This window comes from Akebia trifoliata, chromosome 8, assembly GCF_017979445.1.
Source record: "Akebia trifoliata isolate Shusen 1 chromosome 8, ASM1797944v1, whole genome shotgun sequence".
Classification (NCBI taxonomy): Eukaryota; Viridiplantae; Streptophyta; class Magnoliopsida; order Ranunculales; family Lardizabalaceae; genus Akebia; species Akebia trifoliata.
Genome location: NC_141382.1, coordinates 51,056,625 through 51,082,936, shown reverse-complemented (window position 1 = coordinate 51,082,936; position 26,312 = coordinate 51,056,625). Strand labels below are relative to the sequence as shown.

The 26,312-nt window shown below is 35.6% G+C and overlaps 3 protein-coding genes and 1 pseudogene across 3 annotated transcripts; 2 read left to right on the top strand and 2 right to left on the bottom strand.

The window, feature by feature from the left end:
- Positions 1–551: 551 nt before the first annotated feature.
- LOC147397622 (glucan endo-1,3-beta-glucosidase 6-like) lies at positions 552–7,142 on the top strand. Its single transcript, XM_086449464.1, has 2 exons — positions 552–1,577; positions 5,721–7,142. Exons 1-2 carry the CDS (start codon positions 1,246–1,248, stop codon positions 6,823–6,825), a joined length of 1,437 nt encoding a protein of 478 aa, XP_086305590.1. The 5' UTR covers positions 552–1,245; the 3' UTR covers positions 6,826–7,142.
- Positions 7,143–11,310: 4,168 nt separating this feature from the next.
- Positions 11,311–13,192, bottom strand: LOC147397621 (3-ketoacyl-CoA synthase 15-like). The gene is given in 4 exon segments (XM_086449463.1): positions 11,311–11,938; positions 12,030–12,586; positions 12,589–12,613; positions 12,699–13,192. Coding segments are annotated over 4 exon segments (1,521 nt in total). The 5' UTR covers positions 13,092–13,192; the 3' UTR covers positions 11,311–11,392.
- A 3,338-nt stretch (positions 13,193–16,530) lies between these two features.
- On the top strand, positions 16,531–20,136 carry LOC147397619 (PPR superfamily protein). The gene has a single exon (XM_086449462.1). The coding sequence runs from the start codon at positions 17,139–17,141 to the stop codon at positions 18,717–18,719; it is 1,581 nt and encodes a 526-aa protein (XP_086305588.1). The 5' UTR covers positions 16,531–17,138; the 3' UTR covers positions 18,720–20,136.
- LOC147397620 (ethylene-responsive transcription factor ERF015 pseudogene) lies at positions 19,148–19,591 on the bottom strand (annotated as a pseudogene).
- Positions 20,137–26,312: the final 6,176 nt, after the last annotated feature.

The following is a 26,312-nucleotide window of genomic DNA, read 5'->3' as shown; positions in this document are numbered from 1 at the left end:
GGATCAAGAAGAGGCGTAAATGGGTCAAGTCAAATTAATCACAAGAGGATTGAACTAATCTCGAGGAAATTTAAGATTTCCCTCAAATATCAATGATGACGTTAATGGAGAGGTTCAAAAAGTCCGTATGCTCAGATCTTTGTCTTGAAACATGAAACTAGACAATTGTTCCAGTACCTTTAAAGCTTACCGTGGAAGCCGCTTCAAGTTACCAACTCCCGTTAAATTATATAATGAAAAATTACAGAATTAGTAACGGCGTTAGATCACCGTCAACAAAGTGCCGGAATACTTTAACAGATGCCAGTGGAGTTCAGACAAATCACACATCATACATCATCCTCATAATAAAAAAGAAGTATTTTTCTTCATCATTTATTTCGTATTTGATATCTTTAACTTTGGGTAATGATATTTCCAGGCCATATTTCATATATTACCAGGTACAAGTGTACAACTCTTAATGTGCACGCCTTCTGCGCTTTTTTTTAATGAAACTGGACATATAAAAATGTGTTTGGAAATATCACATTCACAACATGCTTTTTCTTTCTTCTCTCTGTGAGAGAGAGAGAGTTCAAACACTCTTAACTTTGGAAAGATGCCTGAGCTCTAACTCTACTCCAGAACAAGATCCTTATCTTCATTTATTCAGAATCTACCCTTTAATCTGATCTCTGTTGGCTTACTTTCAGTTTCTTAGATCTTCACTTGGTTTGGTTCCTCAACACAACACCATCTCCATATCTTAGCTTGGGTTTTCCATCCATCCCCTTTTTCTATTTTTGAATTTTTTTAGGTTGTTTTTGAGCTGGATAACAGAGTCAGGTGGTCCTTAAAATTATTGTTTTTTAGCCTCACTTTCTTATTGTTTTCTTTTATTTTTCTGCACCATTTATGAAGCTCTGAAGTTCTTTTATATGTAGGTCTTCTTCTACCACTTGAGAAATATGTGTAGAAAATTTCTGTTTTAAAGATGTTTTGAGATATCTGAGCATAATCCAAGATACTTTGCATCATTTCTTGTGGGTTTAGATCTGTTTTTTTCTTCCACCTTTTTAGTGCTTTATTTTTTTTCATCACCATATATGTAGCTACAAACCCACTTCAGTTTTGGTGTTAGCAGTAAACCCATAAGTAGATTTGAGGTTATCTTGGTTCAAACCAAGCTCTTATTTCAAACCTATATTAGTTTTCACAAAGATAAATCTGTGTTGAAGTTGGAGAGGTGGATTTAAGGGGGTAATGGGGTGGCTTTCTGTGAGTTTTTTGGTGGTTTTATTGTTCTCTTTAGTGGTTTCAGTAAGTAGCATTGGTGCTAACTGGGGCACACAAGCAACCCATCCTTTACCTCCTGATACAGTGGTTAAACTTCTCAGGGATAATGGGTTTCAGAAGATTAAGCTCTTTGATGCAGATTTTGGGACTCTTAATGCTCTTGGTAAGTCTGGGATTGAGGTGATGGTGGGTATCCCCAATGACATGCTTGCAACTCTGGCCGGCAGTATGAAGGCAGCTGAGAAATGGGTGTCTAAGAATGTCTCTTCACACATCTCCAGCAACTCTGTAAACATCAAGTGAGATCTCTGTGCATTTCCTTCCTATTTCTACATACATGTCTTTGATTTCCTTGAATGGGTTGAAAGTATATCATCTGATTCAGAGATCTGAAAAAAGTTATTACATGTCGAGATTCATGTCTTACCTTCCAACCCAAATCCCATACAAATGAAAAAAAGTTATTAATGTTAAATAAGTTTGTCTCTTGGACTAAAGGGTGATCAAATGAAATTGAGGGTGAGCTACTGAGGACGATCCCATGCTTGTTATTATTCCATTAATGAATTAGAAATTGAGTAAATTTGCATTGGAATGTTGGAATTTGGTTGGTTTATCACCACTTATTTTGTTGTCCCATTAAAATGAAAATAGGATTACTTCGATTGTATTGTTCTGTTACTTTTACATTACACTGCTGGTCCCAAGACCGATTTACATCTGGTTGGCAGCCAATGTAAAAACTTTGCCATCTCCTAAGATGAATCTTAACCAAAATTTTATATGACGAAGACCAGCTATGCTTTGTTGAGCTGAATGTTGGAAAATCAAGAAACAACATGTCTGTAGGTTCGGAAAGTTGAATGAGATTTTAGATGCGAACAACAAGGTTGATTACGGCCCCAATTAGAATGAATGTGCAAGTTTAAGGTTCTAAAAGAACAAGAGGAAGACTAGACAACGTGGATCATGGAAGTTCAAGCAGATATGAACACACTTGAATTAACAAAAGACATGGCTTTTGACAAAATTGAATGGAGGAACAAGATTCATTCTGTCAACCCCCAATTTTTGGGATAAGGCTTTGGTGGTGATGATGATGATTCAAAGAAAATACGATTCAAATTGCCTACCTCTGGATTTAAGTAAGGCATATGATAGAATGTTATGTTCCCATTAAACTTTAACATAGCTTGAAATTATTTCATGGAGTCGGTTTGGTCATAATTTGGTGCACACAAGTTTGTTACTACTTGATCTTTTTCAATTTTCATCCTTTTTTTCGTTTTGGGGGGAAGGGGGGGTGTAAACTAGGTGTTAGCTTTATAAGTTGTGCACTATGCAGTTTTTTTCTCATCCCACATGCACTCCCTTTGCTGTTTGTGCTTTTAACTGGGAATATATTGAACTCAAGGTGGTAAAATAAAGTGAGAGATTTACCCGGCAGACCTAACTGTTGCATTTTTATTGCAAAAACTCGGAACCTTACTTTATGAAGTTTGTTACCCACCAAACCTCACTTTATCAAGTTTGTTATTGAGCAAACCCTGGAGTGGGGATCCACGTCATAAAATTCAAATTTATGCGATTAATTTGTTACTTAACATACCTTGGAGTGGATTCTAACAGCATCAATTTCTGGTTTCCAAAAACATGATCTGATGCCACAGGGTTATAAAGGACAAGATTCTAAGAACTTAAAAAAAATTATTTGAAAAAAAAGGTTAATTTTCAACGTTGAATTTTGTTTTGAAATTTAGAAATTTCTTAGCCATCCCTTTTCAACACCTTAGATCAAGCTCATATATGTATATTGAATCTAAGCTTTTCCATGAATCTAGAAGGTTGTGTTGTTGGATGTGAGCCCAATGACCCTTAGTAAGATTTAAAATCTTACTAAGTTTGTCATGGTAACCTGATTCATATAGTAAGGTTGTTCAAGTAACACACTGGATAAAGTAAGGGAGTTTTTGTAATAAAATTGCAACAGATAGGTCTGCCAGGTAAATCTCTCAAGTAAAATTTAGCTTTAAGAGGTTGCATCATTCAAGTAAGTGTGAAAATGATGAATTCTTATGATTATACATTGGTTTCTTAACATGGAGTCCTCCCATGGAATTTTCTCTGCCTCCTTTACCTTTTGTGTTTTCTAGAGACAATTGCTTGCAGTAATTACGCAGTTCTGTTACTACTGAAGACATTGCCTCCCAAATGTAGTTTTCTCTTATTGTGGTTACTTCTTTCCTTATAGTTTGCAGTTCCTCCTACTTTCTGACATTAATTGTTTGATTGCTTGGTCTTCCATTTATGTTGCATCTAATATACAGAAAAACTAAGAAAAAGTTCTAACCATACTTAATTGTTAACTTATTGAGCATCTAAAACCATCCTATGATGTTAGATGGCAAGCACAAGATGTGCCTTTGCTAAAAATGTTATTGTCAAAATTTATAAAATGTCTTAATTTTATTTTCTGATTTTATCGCTGTTATAGTAATTCCTGATGGTACTTGAAGGAGGTGAGAGAACTTCAAAACCACCAAATGCCTCGAGTTGAGAATTCACAAAGAACAGCTATCTATATTATCCATAGCGAAATGTTTTTACACTGATATTCTGATTCTACTGCAGACTATTTTAACATATTTATTTATTTTTTATTAACTGGAAACAAGGATATAAATCTCCAACAATACCGAGTCATAACATCAGTGGCTAATCAAACTATTTTAATACCCAAGACAAACCTGTGTTATTAGATGGTGTTTTTTTTCCTGCTTTGCTAGGGTTTATCTAAGTTGGGTGGAGAAGATCTGAGATTTTGTAGTGCTTTTAAGGGGTTTTGGAGTCTATTAGGGTCATCTAAGGTGAAGGGTAGCAGCTGGGATAAAATTTAGGAGAGAGTCAAGGAGATTAGGTTCTGTAGGGTAGCAGCAGGTGCAGGCATGGCTGTCCTGTCTGGACGCTAGACAACTAGAAGCTTGTCCGGAGGACCAAGGCCTGTCTTCCAAGTCCGCATTTGGGTTTGGATTTTAATTGGTCTGGGAAGCTACCGAATGACTCACAAGCTCCGGAAAGTGTTCTATTCAGGAATGGATCTAAGTTGATCACTTGAAAGGTTTTGAGACAATTTTCAGGTAGAGGGGAGGGAGGGTCATGCTGTCTTGGGTATTTCGGTCATTTTTATGGAATTGGAAATTTTATGGGAAGTGGTTGTTTTGGACCTAAATTGATGGATTTCCCTGAGATTGACTCTGGAAGTACTTCGAAGATCTTGTGGAAACATTGGTCATTATTAGAAACAAGCCACCTCAGGAAGACAAGTTGAGAAGTCAGGCAAGTACGAAATGGGGTGTCTATTCTATGGTATTAATTCGTGATTCAAATCCAAAGATAAAAGAGACGATGCTGGCATCCATCCCCTACCCATCACATGCTGTCTTGGGTATTTCGGTCATTTTTATGGAATTGGAAATTTTATGGGAAATGGTTGTTTTGGACCTAAATTGATGGATTTCCCTGAGATTGACTCTGGAAGTACTTTGAAGATCTTGGGGAAACATTGCTCATTATTAGAAACAAGCCACCTCGGGAAGACAAGTTGAGAAGCAGGCAAGTACGAAATGGGGTGTCTATTCTATGGTATTAATTCGTGATTCAAATCCAAAGATAAAAGAGACGATGCTGACATCCATCCCCTACCCATCACATTGCTTATTCAAGTTGTATAAACTACATTTTCTGCTACTCTATTTTTCCTTGCATTATGAATCTTATTCCCATATTAGTAGTTTTTATCCACATATCCTTGTTTCATACAATGTCTGCAAACAAAACTTCTCTGATCAATGCCTACCAAATCTTTATATCTAAGTCTGTCACCTGCTCATGGATTTTTCGGGGTTTACACAGGTAATGGTCCGGCTTTGGTAGGATTCTGGCAACGTTAATTTCTAGTAGTATAGTACCTTGTACACCATTTACATCACAACGACCTTTAACATAATCAGTTCTTTGTTGCACTGCTGCAAAACCATTTGTAGGGTTGGTGGTGATAAAGTTAGTAGAGAGGTGGAACAAACCACACTAGCGATACACATGGTTTGTAATGGTAGTGGAGGGTCTCTCCTATATGCTAAGATCAAAAGGAAGAAAACCAATACTGTACAAAATAATTCTGTAACAATGACTTATTTAGGGTTCCTCGTCCTATCCTAAGAAGAACTTTACTGGAATTAGGGAACCAATATGCGGCTTCATTGTAAAATTAATCTTGTTTTTTGCTCGAGGGGGCAACGGTCTTGCATAAATATCTGTAGAAAGATCGAAGGAAATGCAGTCTTGAATTTGAGTGCTACTTGCTTGGATTTTTTAGGTTGCAATACATTTTGCAGTGTTTCCATTTTCTCTCACCTCACCAACCTTTCTATTTGCTTTTCTAGATATGTTGCAGTTGGCAATGAGCCTTTCTTACAGACATACAATGGAAGTTTCCTTCGAACGACCTTTCCAGCTCTCCAGAATATCCAGTCAGCCCTCATAAAAGCTGGTTTGGGCAATCAGGTAAAGGTTACTGTCCCTCTCAATGCAGATGTGTATGAGACTGCAACAGGCATCCCATCTGGTGGTGACTTCCGTGCTGACATCCATGACTTCATTATTCCCATTGTCAAGTTCTTGAGTGACAATGGAGCCCCGTTCACGGTCAACATTTACCCCTTCATAAGCCTCTACATAGACTCCAACTTCCCTGTCGAATATGCCTTCTTTGATGGAGACTCAACGCCGGTGATTGATGGTGGGACAAGCTACACCAACATGTTTGATGCGAACCATGACACCCTCGTATGGGCCCTCCAAAAAAACGGATACGGAAACTTGCCCATCATTGTTGGAGAAATTGGGTGGCCTACAGATGGAGACAAGAATGCAAATATGAACTATGCCCAGCGGTTTAACCAAGGATTTATGACCCACATTTTGACTGGGAAAGGAACCCCGATGAGACCAGGCCCTATTGATGCTTACTTATTCAGTTTGATCGATGAGGATGCCAAGAGCATCGACCCTGGGAACTTTGAACGTCATTGGGGTATATTTTACTATGATGGGTCGGCTAAGTACCTCTTTAACCTTGGAGCGACGAACACGGGTGCTTTGGTTCCAGCAAAGAACGTAAAGTATTTGAACCGAAAGTGGTGTGTGATGTCACCATCAGCATCACTTGATGACCCGTCAGTGGCAACAAGTGTCAGCTATGCATGCGCTCGTGCTGACTGCACAAGCCTTGGATATGGAACGTCATGTGGGAATTTAGACACTCGGGGGAACATATCATATGCATTTAATAGTTACTATCAGATTCATAATCAGGTGGAAGTAGCTTGCAAGTTCCCAAACGTTTCCATGGTCACGAACAAAGACCCGTCAACCCAAAGCTGCAGGTTTGGGATCATGATAGAGCCATATTCTGCCAGTGATGAGCTGAGAGTAGGGTGTCTCCAAAAGCTGATCGCGGTGGTGCTATTTTTGTTGACATTTCTGTGAATTTTGAGCTTTTAATGTATGAGTTATTGCCCTCCATTTTCTGATTTCTTAGTACGATAGCATAGAGGCACAAGTGATCCCTCCAAGGTATGAGCAGGTGTAAAACAGGTTGACAAGTTATACGAAGGAGAGGTGGACTTCAAAGTTGGGACTGCCATTACAATGCCAGGATCCAGACAATGTATGCCAAATGACACAGACGTTAGTACCCATTTTGTTGTTTCTGATGGTCAGTATTTTTGGAGTGGTTGTGAAGTGTTATTTGGACATAACAATTTTTTAAATTATTTAGTTTAAATTATGGTTTTATTTTGTTACATGCAATTATTAATTAGTTGTAGAAGGTGGTGATCGGTTCACAATCTTATTTCACAAAAGTCTTACAACACATTTGTCTTATGTAGTTTAAAAGTTTTAGATTGGGCTGATTTTTTGTGAGGATGATTACTATGGTGAGGAGATCATTCTCATAAAAAATCAGTCGAATTTGAAATTTTTAAGTCTATCAAAAGTGATTTTTGTTAAATTTTTTATAAAATAAATAAAAATTAATTAGAAATTCAAAGTTTTTTTTATATTTTTTTATAGGAGTAATTTAATAAGTTACATTACCAATATTTGATAATTTTCTAAGAAGTTATAAGTTTTTTAATGCTAACCAACGTCTTCTTTGGAACGTCTTTTTTAAATCAGTGCCTTTAAGGCATTGGTTCAATTTGCATCTTGGAATTTTATTTTTTGACACCTCTTTGAAAGTACTCATTTTTTATTCATTGGAGTTAATCCAAAAAAGATAAAAAGTACTTAATTTCTAATTTATTCTCAAGTAAATATTGTGAGATTCTTGAGTTTAAAAATATCCAATCGATTATGTTTAAATAGTTTTTATTATTTATTATTTGTGAGATATATTAAAAGAAAGTGTTAAATATTTTTGGGTTCGCCATAAGTAGAGATTGGAATGTTACCTTCTCTGTTATAGATCATTGTATTCTGGAAGATAGGCGTTTATGAATTATTGACACTGGAGCAAGGGTGAAATCTGTTTTAAAAACATCATGTTTAACATGAAGTTTTGATCTCAATTTGTTTCTACAAACCAATAATTTTTTTTAATTTTATATATTTTTTTCTCTCATAATATTTAATTTGGATTTAACTTATCTTCTCATTTAATTATGTACTTGATTTTTTTTTTTTTTTAATAAAATTGATTTGCACCCAACAATCTTAAAACAAATTTTTGTTTAAGTGTAAATTAGTTTCTTTGGAAAAATGAATCATTGAGATAAACTAGAAAATTTTGATGTTAGTGACTGCAAAATATGGCAATAGAAAATGTTGTTATATCTCACTACCTTGAATTTGATCCATATTCTTAAAGAAGATCCTCTTGGTCCTACTAATGAGAATGTGAGAGATATGACTAAAGTTGTTGCATTGGAAGCTTAGAATCATTCAGACTTCTTATGTAGAAACTATATTCTACATGAGCTAGATAATGTGTTGTATAAAGTGTACTCACATATTCAAATTGAGAAATTGTTTTAATTTCTAGATAAAAAATACAAAACAAAAGAAGTCGAAACAAAGAAATTTGTTATTGGTAGATTTATAGATTTTAAAATGGTGGATTTCAAAATAGTCGGAAATCAAATCCAAGATCTTCAAATTTTAATTCATGAAATTCATGGCGAAGGCATGTCAATCAGTGAATCTTTCCAAGTTGCATCTATAATTGAAAAACTTTCACAAACTTAGAAAGATTTCAAAAATTATCTTAAACATAAACGTAAAGAGATGTTTACGAAGGATTTGATTGTGAGGTTAAGAATCGAAGAAGATAAAAGAAATAATGAAAAGAAAGTTATGGTTTCATCTATGGAATCTAAAGCAAATGTTATGGAAGAAGATTCATCCAAACCCAAACCCAATTCTCATAAAAATCAAGAGTCGAATAATAATGATCCCAAAAAATAAAAATTTCAAGAAAATGATAGGCAAATGCTTTGTATGTGGGAAATTCGAACATCGAGCAAAAGATTGTCGAAAGCATAAGGAACATGATTCTTTCAAAACTAACAAGCCTGTTCAAGTGAATATGATCAAAATAGAGAATTTTGCAACAGTTATTTCATAAGCAATTGTGAATGAAAACAAAGATTGATGAGAGGACACTCAAGCCACTAGATACATTTACTTTGATAGAAATGAATTATCTACATATCATAAGGTAGAGAATGGAAAAAACTGTATATGGGAAACTCTTATATTTCCTCAGTTGCGGGACATGAAAAATTAATTATGCTGAAGTTTACTTCAGGAAAAATCTCATATTGAATGATGTTTTACATATACTAGAGATTCAAAAAAATCTATTGTTTGGGTCATTATTAAGTAAGAAATGCTTTAAGTAGTATTTGAGTTAGACAAATTTGTTCTAACCAAGAATAAGATGTTTGTGGAAAATGGATATTTAAGTGATGAATTGTTTAAACTGAATGTATCTATTGAAATGAATAGTAAAGTTGTTTCTTTTGTTTATATTCATAAGTTATTTAATGTTTGACATGCTAGATTAGAACATGTAAATTTTGGATCTTTGCAAATAATGATTAATTTAATACTTTTATTTGAGTTTGAAATAGATAGAAAACATAAAAGTGAAATTTGCATAGAATCAAAATTTCAAAAAATACATTTTCATTCTATTAAAAAAACTAACGAACCTCTTGGATTAATTTACACTGATTTGTGTGATTTTAAATTTACGCAAACTAGAGGTGGTAAAAAATATATTATTATTTTTATTGATGTTAGCACTAGATTTTGTTATGTTTATTTACTAAGTAGTAAAAATGAAGCACTAGATAAATTTTGAATTTATAAAAATGAAGTAGAAAATCAACTTTTTAAGAAAATTAAAATTTTTAGATCAAATAGGGTGGAGAATATGACTTTAGTTCTGTAAATGAATTTTGTAAAAATCATGGAATAATTCATCAAATTTCTGCACCCTATACTCTCCAACAAAATGGCATAGTGGAAAGAAATAATAAAACTTTAGAAAATATGTTTAATGTAATGTTAAATAGTTCATGACTTTCTCAAAATTTTTGGGGTGAATTAGTTTTATCAGCAAATTATCTTTTGAATAAAATTCCTTCAAAAAATTAGATAAAATACCTTATGAGCTTTGAAAAGGAAAAATTCTATCTTTTAAATACTTTAAAGTGTGAGGGTACTTAACAAAATTTTTACTCCCATTATCTAAAAGAACTAAACTTGGACCTAAAACTATTGATTGTATTTATAGGATATGCTAACAATAGTAGTGCTTACAAATTTCTTATTTTCAAATTTAATGTATTAAGTGTTGATGAAAATGTTATTCTTAAATCTAGAGATGCTAATGTCAAGGGTTTTTTAGGCCTTACTCCTTGAGATGGGTTATGCCCTTGATCAGGTTTGATGAATCTTGATCAGTCATATTTACTATTCCAGTAGATGTTGCTTTAATCTTGCTCCTCTAATCTATGAGACAAGGTCAGATCCAAGGTCCTGATGATAAAGATGGAGAAGGATGAGGCCCTGATGTGGTGCCTGCCAATGATTATATTAAGTTAGATTAGAATGATACTAGAAGATAAAACTAAATTCAAATAACCTATAGAAAATGATGAATAGTGAACTTTGAGGGGAGATTTTGTTTAAGCTTGATTTTCTCTATATCCGGTTCCTTGTTTGGGCTATCCTTGCTCTTGATAGTCTCCTTTCATTAGATTCTATTTATACTCCGATATTGTTGTTAGATATCCTTCAAAAGTTTCGGGAATAATCCGATTACTGACTCCAGATATTGAGAGATGACTTTGAGATGATGGTTTTGTTCTTCATTACATTGTAATTTTATTTTCTTTTATTATATAAGTGTATAGTGGTGTTGGATGATGGCGACCACATCGCCCTAATTTTCTATAAATTGTTTGAGATTGTGAAAGAATTTTTCTTGATACGAGTTCTGGTTCTGATTCATTAAATTGGATTTTGTACCATTACCAGCCTAGATATTTTAGACTGGATGCTTATCCATAGCCTGTGAAGCTCCTTTATCACTACTTTTGCAGACACTAATCCAGGTAAGAACCTTAGCAGGGTCAATGTTGCTTGAAAAATTTCTGGGTTTTGGCTTTAAAAGTTTATTTGGACTTCTAAATTGTTTATACAACACCCATAGAAATTGGAAAAAAAAGAAAAAACGGGAAATAGCACATCAGTATCATGGTTGTCCAAGTACCTTATTGAATATTCTTCATGATATTTGGTGTGAATCTAGAGGATTGTTGATTGTCTGGAATCGGGACCTACAGATTGATGGTCACTTGAGATGATGAAAGATGTGGAAACTATGATGATAATTGACAATACCATTGTTTGGTTTTGATGTGATCTTAATTTTTATTGATCTTCAATTTAGCATATACTTTGAGCCATAGACATTAAGCATCTGGTCTACAAGAACTAAATCAACAATAGGTACACTGAACCACTTAAATATTTTGGTGATCTATGTAGAATCCTCAATCCATGGACTCTTCTTTGGCATTCTGTTACTCCTGAGAGCCTTCCACACAACGCTGTTACACTTAAACCCCGACCCAAAAGCTATCTGCCAAACCTGATCCCCTCTCTTGATCCTATTATTTGCCTCTAAATAAGCTAATTCATACCAAACACTACTACTCGAAGTATTCCCAAATCGATCAAGAGTCATCCTTGATGCCTCCATATACTCATCTGTAAGCTCCAAGTTCTTCTGTAGCTCGTCTAAGATTTTCTTACTTGCCGCCATTATGCAGACATGCTCAAAAGCAAGCTTGTAGTCAGGAATACAAGGCTTTGTCTTCATAAAGAGCAAAGTTTTGAAGAATAGGAGATGTCCCGACAAGGGTAGCACAAGTGGTCCAAGGGTGGTGATGTTGGCCTTCAGCGCTTGAACACCAACTTCGAACAAGTTCTTGCTCACTGAGAGGCCTTGCTTCCCGTCAGAGTCCTCCTTTCGGTGGATGCACTTAAAACTACTGTCTTCCATGCCTTTGTGCGTGCGAACAAGCTGTACTCATCCAAAAGCATACAAAAAATTATTTGTTAACGTAATCTGTAGGGGCACACATACAAATTAATTAAATGGGTTGGAAATTTACCTGCTTGAGCTCATATTTGGCACGAAACCTGTCAAGGTGGCAATTGGAGAGGAGCATGGCGGCTGCACCCATTCTGAAGAAACAATTAGGTAGAAGCATGTCTTTATCTTTACCCATGTACCAAGTGAAGCTCACAACCTCGGTGCTCACCACTAGTGCGTACGAACCTCGGTGTGCACTAAGGAGGTCTTTGGCTAAATCAATGGCAATAACTCCTGCAGCGCAACCCATTCCCCCAAGGTTGAAGCTGTGGATATCATGGCGAAGCTTGTAGTGATTGATCACCATTGCGGAGAGTGATGGAGTAGTATTCAGTGTTCCACAATTCACTATAAGGATCCTGATATCCTTGGTTTGGACCCCAGTAGCGGCAAGGAGGTCATCCACAGCCCCAAACATGACCATTGCCGCTTCTTCTCGGCCATCCTTAAGCGTGATTTTGTGCCCTGGACGGAATATTGACGTTGGCAAGTAGGTTTCTTCACCAATGCCTGAATTCTTGAGGATCCTATGTTGAAATTCAATTGCTGCATCATCAAAGTTGCCTGATTTTTTGCCATCTCGATGAATTTCGCCTTCGATATCTGTGTTCATCATCTATTGTATATCAGTGACATGCACAAGGAGATCGAGAACAAAAAAAAAAAAATTGAAGAAAATACAAGTTACCTTAAACTCATTGGGTGGGCGATAACAAGCAAAATCGAGCAGATAAGTAGATCGAGGGGCGAGATCAAGATAAACAAAAACGATGATACCAAACAAACCCATAACAGAAATTGCGTTGGTAACATCATATTTGGACCATAACTCTTCCCATGTCAATTTCCCGATCTCGGCCCCAAAGATCAATATTAAAACTGATGCCAATAGAAGGCAAAGTCCGTGGCTAACTAGATACGTGTAACCGAGCTTAACGTATTTCAAATTAACCGAGTTAAGAAAATCTGGCATACCATGACGGACCCTCACCGAGAAGGTTTGAGATCCGGCATATGGACCTGAACCTTTGACACCTTGGCTCACGATTTCGGTCGAGAGGAGCTCTTGCTCACTTGCCATTGAAAATTGAATACAGGTGTATAGAAAGTTGATATAAATTAAAATACGAATACCATTAAAGGTTGATGCAAGTAGGGAGAGATTAGATGGAATTGGGTAGAAGAAATGGATTAAGAGGGGAATAAATATGGTTAAAGTGTGGAGCTGATAAATAAATATATGGGTTCTTCAATTCAACTGAAAGGAGGCTCTTTGTGCATGAAGGCGTATAGGCAGCAGGTTTGTAGCACGAGGAAACTAATTATGGGTGTTTGGTTACAAGAATAATTTTACTTAGAAAAGATAGTGGGGATGTGTGCAAGTGTATTCTCCATTTATCATGGAAAGAAAGCCTACATTTGGGCCACCAATAACTACTAATCTGTTAATTTTACAATTCTGTTTTTTATTATATATAATTCCAGCTGCTCATGATTTAACTCACACTAACAAAGTTCGGATTTGGTAATTATTTGGTGAGGCTTTAATTCGGTTAATTCGAATAAATTCAAGGACATTTTGTAAAAAATAAATAAAAATATATTGGGAGATTGTACAAATAATGTATCTGAGTTTCTTACCAAAACCCATTTCATCAACCTCTCCAAAAATTCTATCCTGTTATTGAGATTTGAATGTTGAAGTAAATTAAATTTTGAGGACAAAGGGTAAAAATATTATCATATTTTGTGATTAATTTGTCGATTTAATTAGTAATTCCCATATTTGGAGAATTTTTGGGAAATTTTTTTGACTGTTTTTTTAGATAAAATCATTTTTATTTTATTTTATGTATTAGTTATTTATTATGCTCCTTCAGACTTATTTTTTCCATTAAACACCCTCTTAGTGAGATCATTGAAATGATGATCGTGGAAGCATTTAGCAGACGTGATCCAACCATGACAGTCAATCCAACATCTTCTAACGATCTATTATTCTTTTGTTAAACATCTTTATAGATAAATATATTTTGTTTCACATTGGCAAAGACTCTCTATTCTATTATGGACATCGATGACTCCCAAAAATGATTCATAGTCACCATATAGGAGCATGTTTCTGACTCGATAGTGCATTTTCGAGCCGACTTGGCCAGGTTGATTCAACAAGTTGATTCCATTGAGTTTGAGAGTGGACTCACCTTAAATCCAATCAAGTTGAGTGACTCAACAAGTTTTAAAATAGAGGTAACATCCAGGTTCATAGTGGATGAGGGACCCATGTCTAGCATATATTTTATCTTGTTTGATCAGTACGTTTGAGGGTGGTCGCAGGCACGCTACATACATGATGAGCCATCATGAAAATACATTTCAATCTTACAAAATCCATCATAACCACTCTCCTTGGCAATTAGCATTCTCTCATCTCTGGTTTGGTTTCATGGAGGTTTACATACTTGTCTCTAATTTTCTCTCAATTATGTTTACTCTCTATTGTTGTTAAGAGATACTAAATCACATTAATGGAAGAACATTATTTATGTTTTAAGGTGATCGAGTTAAAGGTGTGTTTGCACTGCAAAGCCTGTGAGAAGACGGTTCGGAAGTCTCTCGTGAAAATCAAAGGTACGTGCGAATTCTACCCATTAAATATATTGAGATTTCGGACAGTTTTCATAATGTGCTTCGAACCCACCATGGGCTAATAATCAAAAATCAATTCCAACAACAAGCTTATTTTCTATGTTTAATTGTACCGCCAAATAAATCATATTCCTTCATTTCACTTTGTACAAATCAGTTCTTTTAGGACCTTCAAATTATTTTTCTAATTGGGGTTGTAATAAGTCTTTGATGAATATCTACAATGCTAATGATTTTCGAACTCAGAAAATTTTTGCTCGGTCTGTACTCAGCTGACGTGACAAGGGCACAAAACCTTTGATAGTTTTCCTTGTGTATTCCGAATAAAAAGATTTATGATTCTGTGCCCTTGCCATGTCAGCAGCATACACACCGAGTGAAAATTTTCGAGTAAAAAAATCATGACTCTATCTATAGATCATCTTAGTTGACTTTCTCTTAGTTCATTGCATATAGGGACTACTACATTATTCCAAATGTGTCTATGGAATTTCATTAGCATAGTTTTATAAATCATCCTAAACAAAGATGACTCACCAATATTCATGAACGAGACGAGAAGCCAAATTCAAGATTTAATTTCTTCTTCTGCATTTCAATTTTTTGTTCCTGATTCACAGATCTAAAATGGGCTTAAAAATCGATCGGATCAGAGCTTACTACCCGAGTGATTTGAAGAAAAATGTTGTTTATTGTAGCTGTGTTTATCACATTGTGCTTATTTCTATTGAGAATTTACAAATAGTTGATGATGTTATTTAATTTGCAGGGGTTAGGTGTGTGGAAATAGATGTGATATTGAACAAGATCACTGTCTTTGGCTATGTTAGTGTCCTCCCTAAGTGGAGTTTCTAGTTCTCTATTCTTCTAAAACATGTTTGAGGGAAAGATGATAAAGATTGTTGCACCTTTCACTTCTAATTATAAGACGACGAAAGATTTATGAAGGGGGGGTTCTAAAGAAAAACTATTTATGAATTTTAGGAAAAAAAAATTATGGGTACTTTACAACACTAATGATCTTCCAAATTATTGAGTTTCTTTGTTCTGAAAATACATGCATGGGCAGTCATAGATGTTTATAAAAACTGCGACAACGGTTCAAATAATATTTAGCGAATCGTTGGCTTCACTTGATTATATGGACATTAGAATCGAGTTTTCAAGTTTTAAAATTACATTTTAAATTAATTCATTAAATAAATATATCTTCAAATATCAAACCTAGTTAGTTATTTTTAGCCATTGAATTCAAGCAAAATTTTCATTGGGGAGTATGAAATCCACTGTTGTGATACCTATAAAGACCATAATACTAAGAATAATGATGAATGCACACAGTAAACACGTGACTGAGGTGTCAAGGGCATAGAACCACAGTTCTTTTTCCCTGTGTATCCCGAAGAAAAAGATCTATTGTTATGTGCCTTTGTCACGTCAACCGTGTACAGACCTTGTATTATTTACCACATGCATTCATCACGGCTCTAATATTAAATAGAGAATAATGATTTCATATGCCCTCATCACAGAACCGTAGATCATTTGCCTCAGGATACGCATAATCATAAATCTTTTTCTTGTGTATCCTTACGCAAATTATCTGATTTTGTGATGGGCGCGTATGCCAGAGGGGAGCATCAGATTTTAAGAGTTGGGCTAGCCTAACTAACATAGAATCCTACCCTTACTAACACTTATGGATGCATCACGTGGATAATTTTTTTCAGAAAAATAATGCTCGTATCCAATGGTTAGAAATCATCGATTAGATTGATTTTTGTGTACCTGATTAAAAAAAAAAACAAGGGAGAAATGACTTTTGTATAGATCTACCGCAGAGCATATTTTCAAAACTCATTTGAGACTAAGATATATCACCCAAGTCATCTCGGTATTAGGCATGGACGAGATGGACAGACAAGTTAATTTTTCGGACGAGACATCTCAAACATATTGGAAAACTCATTCCAGACAATTCGGTATCTGACACAAAAGAGACGAGACACGAAACCGAGTTTTAAAACCATGCTGCAGAGTGACCCGGACTCTAAAGAATACATAACATTGTTACCCTGTTGTGGGAACATTTGGGCTTTTTTAAGTTTTCTTTCCCCCCAGAATCCATATATGGTTCTAAAACCCTTTTTTTTAATATCATATTTTAGCTATTTGATGTGGCAATGCATCGACAAATCAAATGTTTCACATCAAATGTAAATGTAGACCCCTCACCATTAACAACTATTAGGAAAGTCAAAGATTTGGTCTCAAGGGGTTCTTTGACCAAACACTTAGATTCTACAAAGAAGAACTCCATCCCTCTGGCTTCCATGGTTACAGTTCAATTCTTCCTTCAGTTATCAAAGCCTGCTTTTCTTCTAATAATCAATTTCTGCATTTTGGCCTCCAACTGCATTGCATCGCCCTTAAAGCTATTTCCGATGCGGATCTCGTTACAGCCAATTCGATCTTGACCATGTATTCCAAGTGTGGTCACATCGAAACTGCACGTCAATTGTTTGATACAATGCCTACAAGGGACACTATCACATGGAATTCCATGATCAACTGCTATATCCAAAATGGGTATTTCATCGAAGCAATAGAAAAGTTCAAGCAAATGTGTTTGTCGGGTCATGAACCGAAACCCAAGTTGATTGCTCGTATTATATCAGTTTGCGGTCGGACTGGAGATTTGAGATTAGGAAGAGAAATCCATGCTCGAGTTATCCATAATCAAGGAATCTATCTGTCCATTTATCTATCGACGTCCCTCCTGGATATGTATTCAAGGTGTTTCGAATTGGATAAAGCTTTAGGGGTATTCAATTGGATGATGGAGAGGAATGAAATATCTTGGACAGCCATGATTGCAGGTTGCACCACAAATGAGAGTTACAATATGTCGATGGAATTCTTTCGAGCAATGCAAGCTGACGGGATTAAACCAAACCGAGTGACATTAATCGCAGTTTTACCAGCTTGCACCAAATTGGGTTCTATGGAACATGGGAAACAGATTCATGGTTACGCAATTCGCCATGGGTTTGAGTCAGAATCTCACCTTGCTGCAGCTCTAATAGACATGTACTGCAAATGTGGGGCAGTGTTGAGTCCTGCGGCCACAATTATTTTTGAAAGATTGGGGGGAAGAGATGTTGTGATGTGGAGCTCTATGATTGGTGGCCATTCTCGGAGTGGTGATAGCACTGGTGCGATGAGGCTCTTCCATCGGATGCTAATAGAGGGGGTCAAACCAAATTCTGTAACCCTATTGGCACTCACCACTGCCTTCGGTGACCTATCTTCCCCAAACCACAGCCAAGTAGTCCACGGGTACATTGTAAAATCTGGATTGAATTTAGATGTTTTCGTTGGAAATTCTCTCATCAACATGTATGCAAAATGTGGATGTATCGATGCATTGAACCAGATTTTCGAAGAGATTCCCACTAAAGATTCTGTGTCATGGAGTTGTCTAATTCATGGTTATGGTCTGTGTGGTCTTGGTAGGGAAGCTTTGCACCTCTTTAATGAGATGCAAGCGAAGCAGATTGAGCCAGACGGGGTCTCGTTCCTTGCTGTTTTAACAGCTTGCAAACATGCTGGTCTCATTGAAGAGGGACAGCACCTTTTCGATCGAGTGAAGCGAGATGAAAAGATCTCTCTTACAGTAGAGCATTATGCATGCTACGTTGATCTTCTTGGACAGTCGGGGAAGCTCAAAGCGGCTTGTGAGGTGGTAAGGGGCATGCCCATAAAACCAAGCCCTACCATTTGGAGCTGTTTGGTATCAGCTTGTAAAACCCATGGTAGATTGGGGGAAGCAGAGAGGCTTGCGCATCAACTTATCAAGTTGGAACCAAACAACGCTGCCAACTATACCTTGTTATGTATGATATATGCCGAAAATGGTGACTGGTATGGTGTGGAAGAGGTAAGGAGATGTATGAAAATCAGAGGAATAAAGAAGAGCTTTGGATACAGTCGAATCGATCCAAATAACAGAGTTAATTACAATTCAGAATTGTTTTTCAGTGAGATAAATAATAGATGAATTTTTTTATCTCAGGACATCGGGTATGATGTACCTCAAAATCAAATGCATTGCATGCTTCTTGCTGGAACAATTTAGATTGGATCCAGACAAAGTTAGTCAACCTTTTTTTGCCATAATTTAACCCACCTGGCATGTCATTTGAGACGTTTTCTCATTGTTTGTAGTCTTCTAGAAATGCCAACGTGTCACATCGTTATGTGTCCACATAGAAAATCCTTGCTGAGGGGCCATACTAGTAATTCATCCTATATTAAAGTAAAATTCTACTTTGTTTACTAACATATATACTTTTTGATGATAATCATACTATTTACAGAAATAATAATGAAACACACCTCTTTTCGTCTATATACCTATACACATAAATCTTCCTTCTTATAGATAAAGATACTTTTATTTATTAGTCCCCCAATTTTGAGTTTCTTCTAATATATAGCCCATATGGAGTCAGGCTCAAACATGATCTGCTCATCGAAAAGGAAACTCTCCAGCATAAACACATCTGGTTCTGATACACCAGATGCAAAAAGCAAGTCATCGACATTGCCTACGCTGCCCCTTTCATCAGCCATAACCTGCAACTCTGGTGAATTGGTGCTAGTTGTAAATGAGGATGGATTTAACATACAATTGGGCGATGCAAATCTTGCCGCAACTTCTTTGATTTCTGTTTTTGATAGAATTGTTGATGACCCATCTGGGATCTCAGGCCTTTTATCATCCGGAAAATTAAATTTTCCTTTCAAGCCATGCAGACAGTACAGCACAGCATTATATGCACGGGCTGCCTTTTCTGGGGCATCATACGAGCCTAACCAGATCTGTTTTTTGCCATGGGGTATTCTTATCTCTGAAACCCAACACCCCATTTTCTCATTCAAACACCCTTAAAGGGTCCAATCATTCTTTTTCATCGTAAACCACATGTTCCACCCTTGTTCTCCCTAGAAACCATACCACCAACTTTGAGTTTTGAGTTTCGACGTTGAGAAAGAGAGCAACAGTAGATGATTTTGGGAGCAGGGCAGGTTTTCTGGGATGGGGGATGTTTCAGAGAAGGGGATACTTAAGGGTAAATGAGATGGGTTCATCGGCTGAGGGGTGGATAAGCAATGCAGCTCGCATGACAAGCAATAGCACACATGGCAATGGAAATAATTGTCAAGTAGTCTGCTGTGGCATCGCAAATCAATGCAGTTATTGTTGCATGGTCCCCTCACTCCAATTACATGGAATAAACAGTAAACCACGAAGCAAACTCTCGCAACGCTTCCTGACTTTCTTCGGAAAATTACATTGATCTCACACTATAATTTTATTCAACGAAATCTACTATGAAGATTCTTAATTAATGCAAGACTGGCAGTTTAGGAAAAATATTTACCTATACTTGACACTTTAGGATATAATAATGTAGGCTGGCATCTGTTTGCAACTTTTCTTTTTCCACTCTGAATTTTAAGGCTTCTGGAGTGGTAACGCCAACAAATTTAATTTGGACAAATTTACCAATAAACATTTTGAACTCTTATCAGTATCACAAGGAAAAGGGAAGAAGAAAACATTTTTGGATAATAAGAAATTCAGAGTCTCCTTACTTGTAAACAACAGTTCAAATACAAAGACTACACAGGAAATGTTTTTCTTTATCACTTAGCTAACTCAGAAATGATGTTAAGCTCTCAAAATGTCCTAGCCAGTTCTGAGTCTTGCGCCATTCAATATGTCAAGACTGACTGACCTGAAAAACAAACGAAGGCTATATGAGGAGTTGAAGCGGCTTTCCATTCAATTACAGATGAATAGAGTCATGAGCAATAATAATAAGATATAACATTAAGTATCCGATTTTTCATCAAAACATGCCATAGATTATGTGTAGCAGAACTTGCAAAGTCAAAGTCCATGTTAGATGCAGTTTCTACTGAACTTAAGAAAACTCGATCAAAACTCAAAAAGGTTTCATTGGGATGAAGTGCTTGACCTGGAACCCGATCATTCTGCACCCAGCCCCCTTGGAAGAAAATTTTAAGAAGCGAAACCTTGGGTGAAATTCTAAAATAACAGAATTCCAGATTTACGAAAAATGTGAAAGATAGGGCTGACATTAGTGTTCCAATTGGTTGGTGCACCTTGGATAAACATACATGGCTTGCTTCGTACATATTGATTTTTAAATAGCATGTTTGGGCTTAAATAAAACAGCTAAAACTGTTTCAGGACATTAGATGCTATGAGGAGTAGATCAGGAATATTTTGAAAATTTTTAGCCAATAGGTCAACCACTGAAGCACACCACCAAATCCACTAATTTTAAGCTCAGAACTCAGCTGATGCATTCAGACTACATGTAGTTGCAGTTCACAAAAGCCAATGCCATCAAGGAAAAATGAGAACTCAGCTAACACCAAAAATGAGAAAACTCAGCTAAATGTAATTGCTGAAGCAAAACACCAAATCCACTTATTTTAAGCTCAGAACTCGGCTGATGCATTCAGACTACATATAGATATGTGCTTTCTTCAGAGTTACTGCAACAACCCAACGTTTTCGTTTGCTTAATGGCCTTGAAAAATCCAATCTAACATGAAACAAAAATTCCACAAATCAATCCAATTCAATTTCACTTCTTTGTAAAGTATGTACAAAAATCAATCATAGATGTCAATCAAAAAAATAAAAATAAAAAGAAAGCAAAAAAGTCATAAAAGGAAATGAGTTATTTAATTCCTTCTTTTATATAATTAGAGTTACTAGATTCGTTGAGCTGATAAGAGATCCACAACTTTTTAGTTACTGTTTCTACTAGGAAGTATGAAATGTAAGAATAAAATGTGAATGCAACGGAATAAAAGAGGTTTATGGACTCTGTATTTGCCATATTATCAGTTCCATAAGGATTAAATAAAAACAAGGGCGTATTTATCACAAAGAATTGCGTTTTTGATTGAGATAAAGAAGTATTCTTGATTGTTGCTTGAGAGAAAAGATGAATGATATGCCCAAGTTTGTAGAAATCGATGAGCATTTTGCTCAACTCAAATGGGCCTCTAGGACCATGATCAGTTTAGGCAAGACTGAAACCAGACGGATATTAATCCGAAAATATTCTTAAAAAAACAATTGGTCTCTAATGGACCATAAATGAGCTCAATGTTGGCATTTCATGGGCTCTATCATTGACCATGGCCTCTAGTGGGTTCATCTTGAGCCAATAGGCTTTGTGAGGACCTTGTGATACCCATAAGCAACAATGAAACACATTTGGGTATGGTCATGGACTTGATGTAATGGGCACTATCGAGTAGGCTGGACTCCATGAGACAAATAAGAGTAACAAAACCTTCAGATTTCTCTCCAAACTTCACATTAATGGACTTTATTGCATGTTGGGGTAAGCAAGCCCAATGGTAATAATTACTATTTTTTTTTTTCTCCAAGCCCAAGTATTTCTCAAGAGGAACCTTATTCTAGCCAACAAACCAATGGTTTGGGTTAAGTTATTTTATTTTATTTTATTTTAAGAGAATATGGCTTCAACTAAATCAAAGATTGTTACTCCAACTTCTCTCATTATAATAGTAAAGATTTAATAAAGCCTTATCCCAAAGATTTTTGAGTGTCTATTCTACTATGTCCAAAGTCAAGTCATATGTTGTTATAAAGAAAGTTCATACATGCTTTCACCATCTCCATTCATACCTTTTTAGGAGCTTTACTCTTATTATTTTAGGACCTTTAATTTGAATGTCTCTTCTCATTGGAACGTCTATAATTGGTCTTCGCATATTTAAATCATCTTAGAGATATTTCTTTTAATTTATCGTCTATTGGAATCACTCCTACGTTTTCCTAGATGTGTTCATTTCTAATTTTATATTTTTCTAATATTTTCACCCATTCATCTGAACATCATTATCGTTGTTATGCCTAATTTATTAAAGTGACACTTATCAATTCCCTAACATCTAGCTCCACAAAAGCATGGTTGGCCTTACTATATCTTACAAAAAAAAAAGACATGCAAATACACTCACTTACATGGCAACGTGCACGGAACCATTGTTTTTTTTCCTTGTGCATCTCAAGGAAAATATCTATGATTTTGTGCGCACTGCCACGTTACTGAGTGTATTTGAGTGTCTTTTTTTTTAGTCAATTTAGCACTGTCGAAAAAAAATTGTTTGATTAGAATATATATTTGTCTCATAGTACTCCAGAAACGCACAATTATGGGAAACATCTTCTTCAATCTCTCCATATTAATTTTCTTATATATATTCTTCTATATACACAATCATAATGTTATTGAATTGAAGTGAATTCAAGGGACATTATAGACAGGAATTGTATCAATTTGGTAACAAAGCAGAGTTATGCATGTAAGCAGAGTTAAAAGGGTTGAATTTTGTGACCAGATAAGCAATGAACTAAGGAAATAAGCTTAAAATCGGACACCAATGAGGGTCACTTTAATGACTAGTTTGTTGTATAATCATTTTCATAAATATTTTAAAAACATGATTAATACTATAAATTTTGCATAATAAACGGCAATATTCATTTTGTATCTCAATTTCCCCCTCATTGAGAGGAACAACTTCATTCAAACAAGCTATGACTTTATTATTAGTGGCCCTACCCATCATGTATTGTAGAAAAATAGATCCAAGAACAATATAAAAAAATAAAGAAAATAAAGTAAGATGCTATCTCACACAAAACACGAAGATTTTTATGCGATTCCCTCAAGATTGAGGTGTACCTACAAATCACATTGATTCCACTGTAAAGAAAAAAGTTCACATACCCCCCTCCCCGACATACTCTCCTGACATGCATGTGCTAGAACCATAGATTTTTCTTTGGGATACACAATTGCACATCCCCATAAATATGTGCAGTTGTGCATCCCAATGAAAAAATCTATGGTTCTAGTCATAAGAGAATGGAGGAGTATGTTAGAGGGGGGAGTCAAAAAATCATTATTCAAAATATAATTAGGGTTTTACATAATACCAGTGATGAATAGTACCTCCTTAGGCAATGTTTGTCCGTCAACAAAAAATATCCAAGATGTGGTATAAGATACGCTATCCCTGAAATTTGTGTTTGTTCAATATATGAAAAAATTAAGAAGGTTTTAACCTAAATCAATAGGAGCTTAGCAATGACTCGTAGCATTAGGCTTCATAAACAGTAACATGTATAGGGTCCGACGACCAACTAATATCGATCACTTGGACGATCTTAACCATCTAATCTACTGACGTCCACGTAGGATCAGGTCCCATAATTTTGGTGAATTCTGACTTCATATTAGAATTGACTTGGACCCCTTCATATCCGTCCTTAAATTGAGGGTTCTGGGTAGAAGGACTGAATTAGTCCCAACCAAACACACCTTAGTACAATGATGTTTACGATAAGACTTTGGCCTTTAGTCCTCTTAACATCTAACCCTATATCAAATGAAAAAGGACATGTTACCCTTTTTAATTAAACTGTCCCCACAGCCATAAATTTCAACAACATTCAAAGACCTATAATTTTCTATACCTCAATGAAATAGTCTTTGCATTCCTTATAATAATAAAAATACCCTAATTTTGTAATTGAAATTATAAAACATTTTTAAGAATTTTTTTTTTTTTTTCATTAAGCAATTTGGAAAATAGACGATGATTTAAATAATATAAATTTACCGTATTATTGGTGTGGCGATATTCCAACCTTCCTATATCAATACTAGGAACTTCTAGAAAAAAAAAAAAAAAAAACTTCAAAGGATCTGCTCCTTTTCCCTTAGAAAGAAGGGTTAACTGATGGTTTTAAAACTCGTTTTGTTGTCTCTTCTTGTCCATGAACGAGACCGGGTCATCTCGAATGAGTTATCTGATTTATTCTAGTTGTCTCGTTGAGCCATTAATGCCCTCCTCCTTGTTTGTGAAATACGTCAAGTTTGAGATGATTTGTCCATCCGTCTTGTTGATGGACATACCAAGACAAATCAGATGAGTCGTCTCTATCTTGTACGAGATTTAAAACCATGGGTTAAACTCCACCAATATATATTTCCTAGACAAGCAAGATTGGTGGTCACTAACTAATAGGCAAAGGTGGATTTTGAACTGAGCTCATGGAATCGTCACTCAATGATTTTAACCAATTTAGCTAGTTGGCAACTTGTAAATATTTTTATAGGGGTAGGTTTGGGTGATGCTCATTAAAACATTTAAGGTGTTAATCCTTTAATGGTCTCTTTTTGGAGGATACATTAATCCTTTAAATTTTGAAGGTTTTAAAAGAACCACATCCAACACAACTTAATAGAGCTAGCTCGTAATGATATAATCAAAGAGTCGTGATAATCTAACTATCCCACGTGGCAAACTCAATCAACTACTTGACGTGACAAATTTGATAATTGTAGATCTATGCTTACACGGTTCCCTCGGGATACATTTTTTTATGAGAAAGTGCAATTGTGTATACCGAGACACACAAATCTACGATTCCAAACTTGTCACGTCATGATAGTCAATTGACTGTGTCACGTGGGGTAGTAAGATTATCACAATTCATAATCAAATGCTAACAAGTTAGGTCTTCCCATCTACTCATGTCGGGACATTTTTATTTTTAACTTTCAACGAACAACTTGCGTGGTCCCATATATAATCAAACTGAATGTTTGATATAAAGAGCTTTTTGAGTTTGATTATTTTAGTTGTGAGATTTACCTTAAAATAATACTCGACACATTGCACGCTTGAAACTCCATTTTGTTTTTTAAGATTTTGGAAGGTGTGGTTCATCATGAGTGGGTTGAGGGATATTAGTTTAGATTATCGGTTTTATTATAATAACACTTGCTACATTACTCATCCGTGTTTGTTTGTATCCATAAATTAATGATCAACTAATCCAACTTGTTCAACTAACAAGAAATTTAAGTAAACTATTAACAAATGCTGGGAATTTTTTATAACGGCCGTCCCTTCTAATTTAAGGTAAACTAAGATCAACTGCTGGGAATTAATAGTACAAAATTACTTGAAATCAAATTATTTTTTTCTTATTCAAGTAGAGTTGTGAGAGGTGATTGGTGGGGTCTCTACTTTCGGTGGGACCGTCAACAGGTGAGTTTGGATCAGGTTTGAATGAGTCCTAACCCAATCCTAAACAAGTAGATCATTATTTGCACCCATCAAGGGCGAAGCCAAAATTTTCTTGTAGTAGAGGCAAACTATAGTTAATGACACAGTTGAAGGATTTTGGGGAGAAATTTAGAAGTTTTTTTGTTGGAAGTTAGAGAAAATGATATTTAGGTCATTTCCAATTTGTCTATGAGAGAAGGTCCAGTCAAGAGGCAATGTCATCTTTAAAAAAAATTTGAAAAAGGGAGAGGGTTGCAAAAATTGGAGGGAGGTGAGGGAGTGGGAGCAAATGAGCCATGTAATTAATTAAAAATATAAGTGTATGCCAAAGTTCGGTGATTGCCCCCCATTGTCTCCTTACTAGATCTACGCCTGACACCTACTCTAAATTCCCATTAAACCTAAATCTGGTAGTGTATTTTGATCAAGT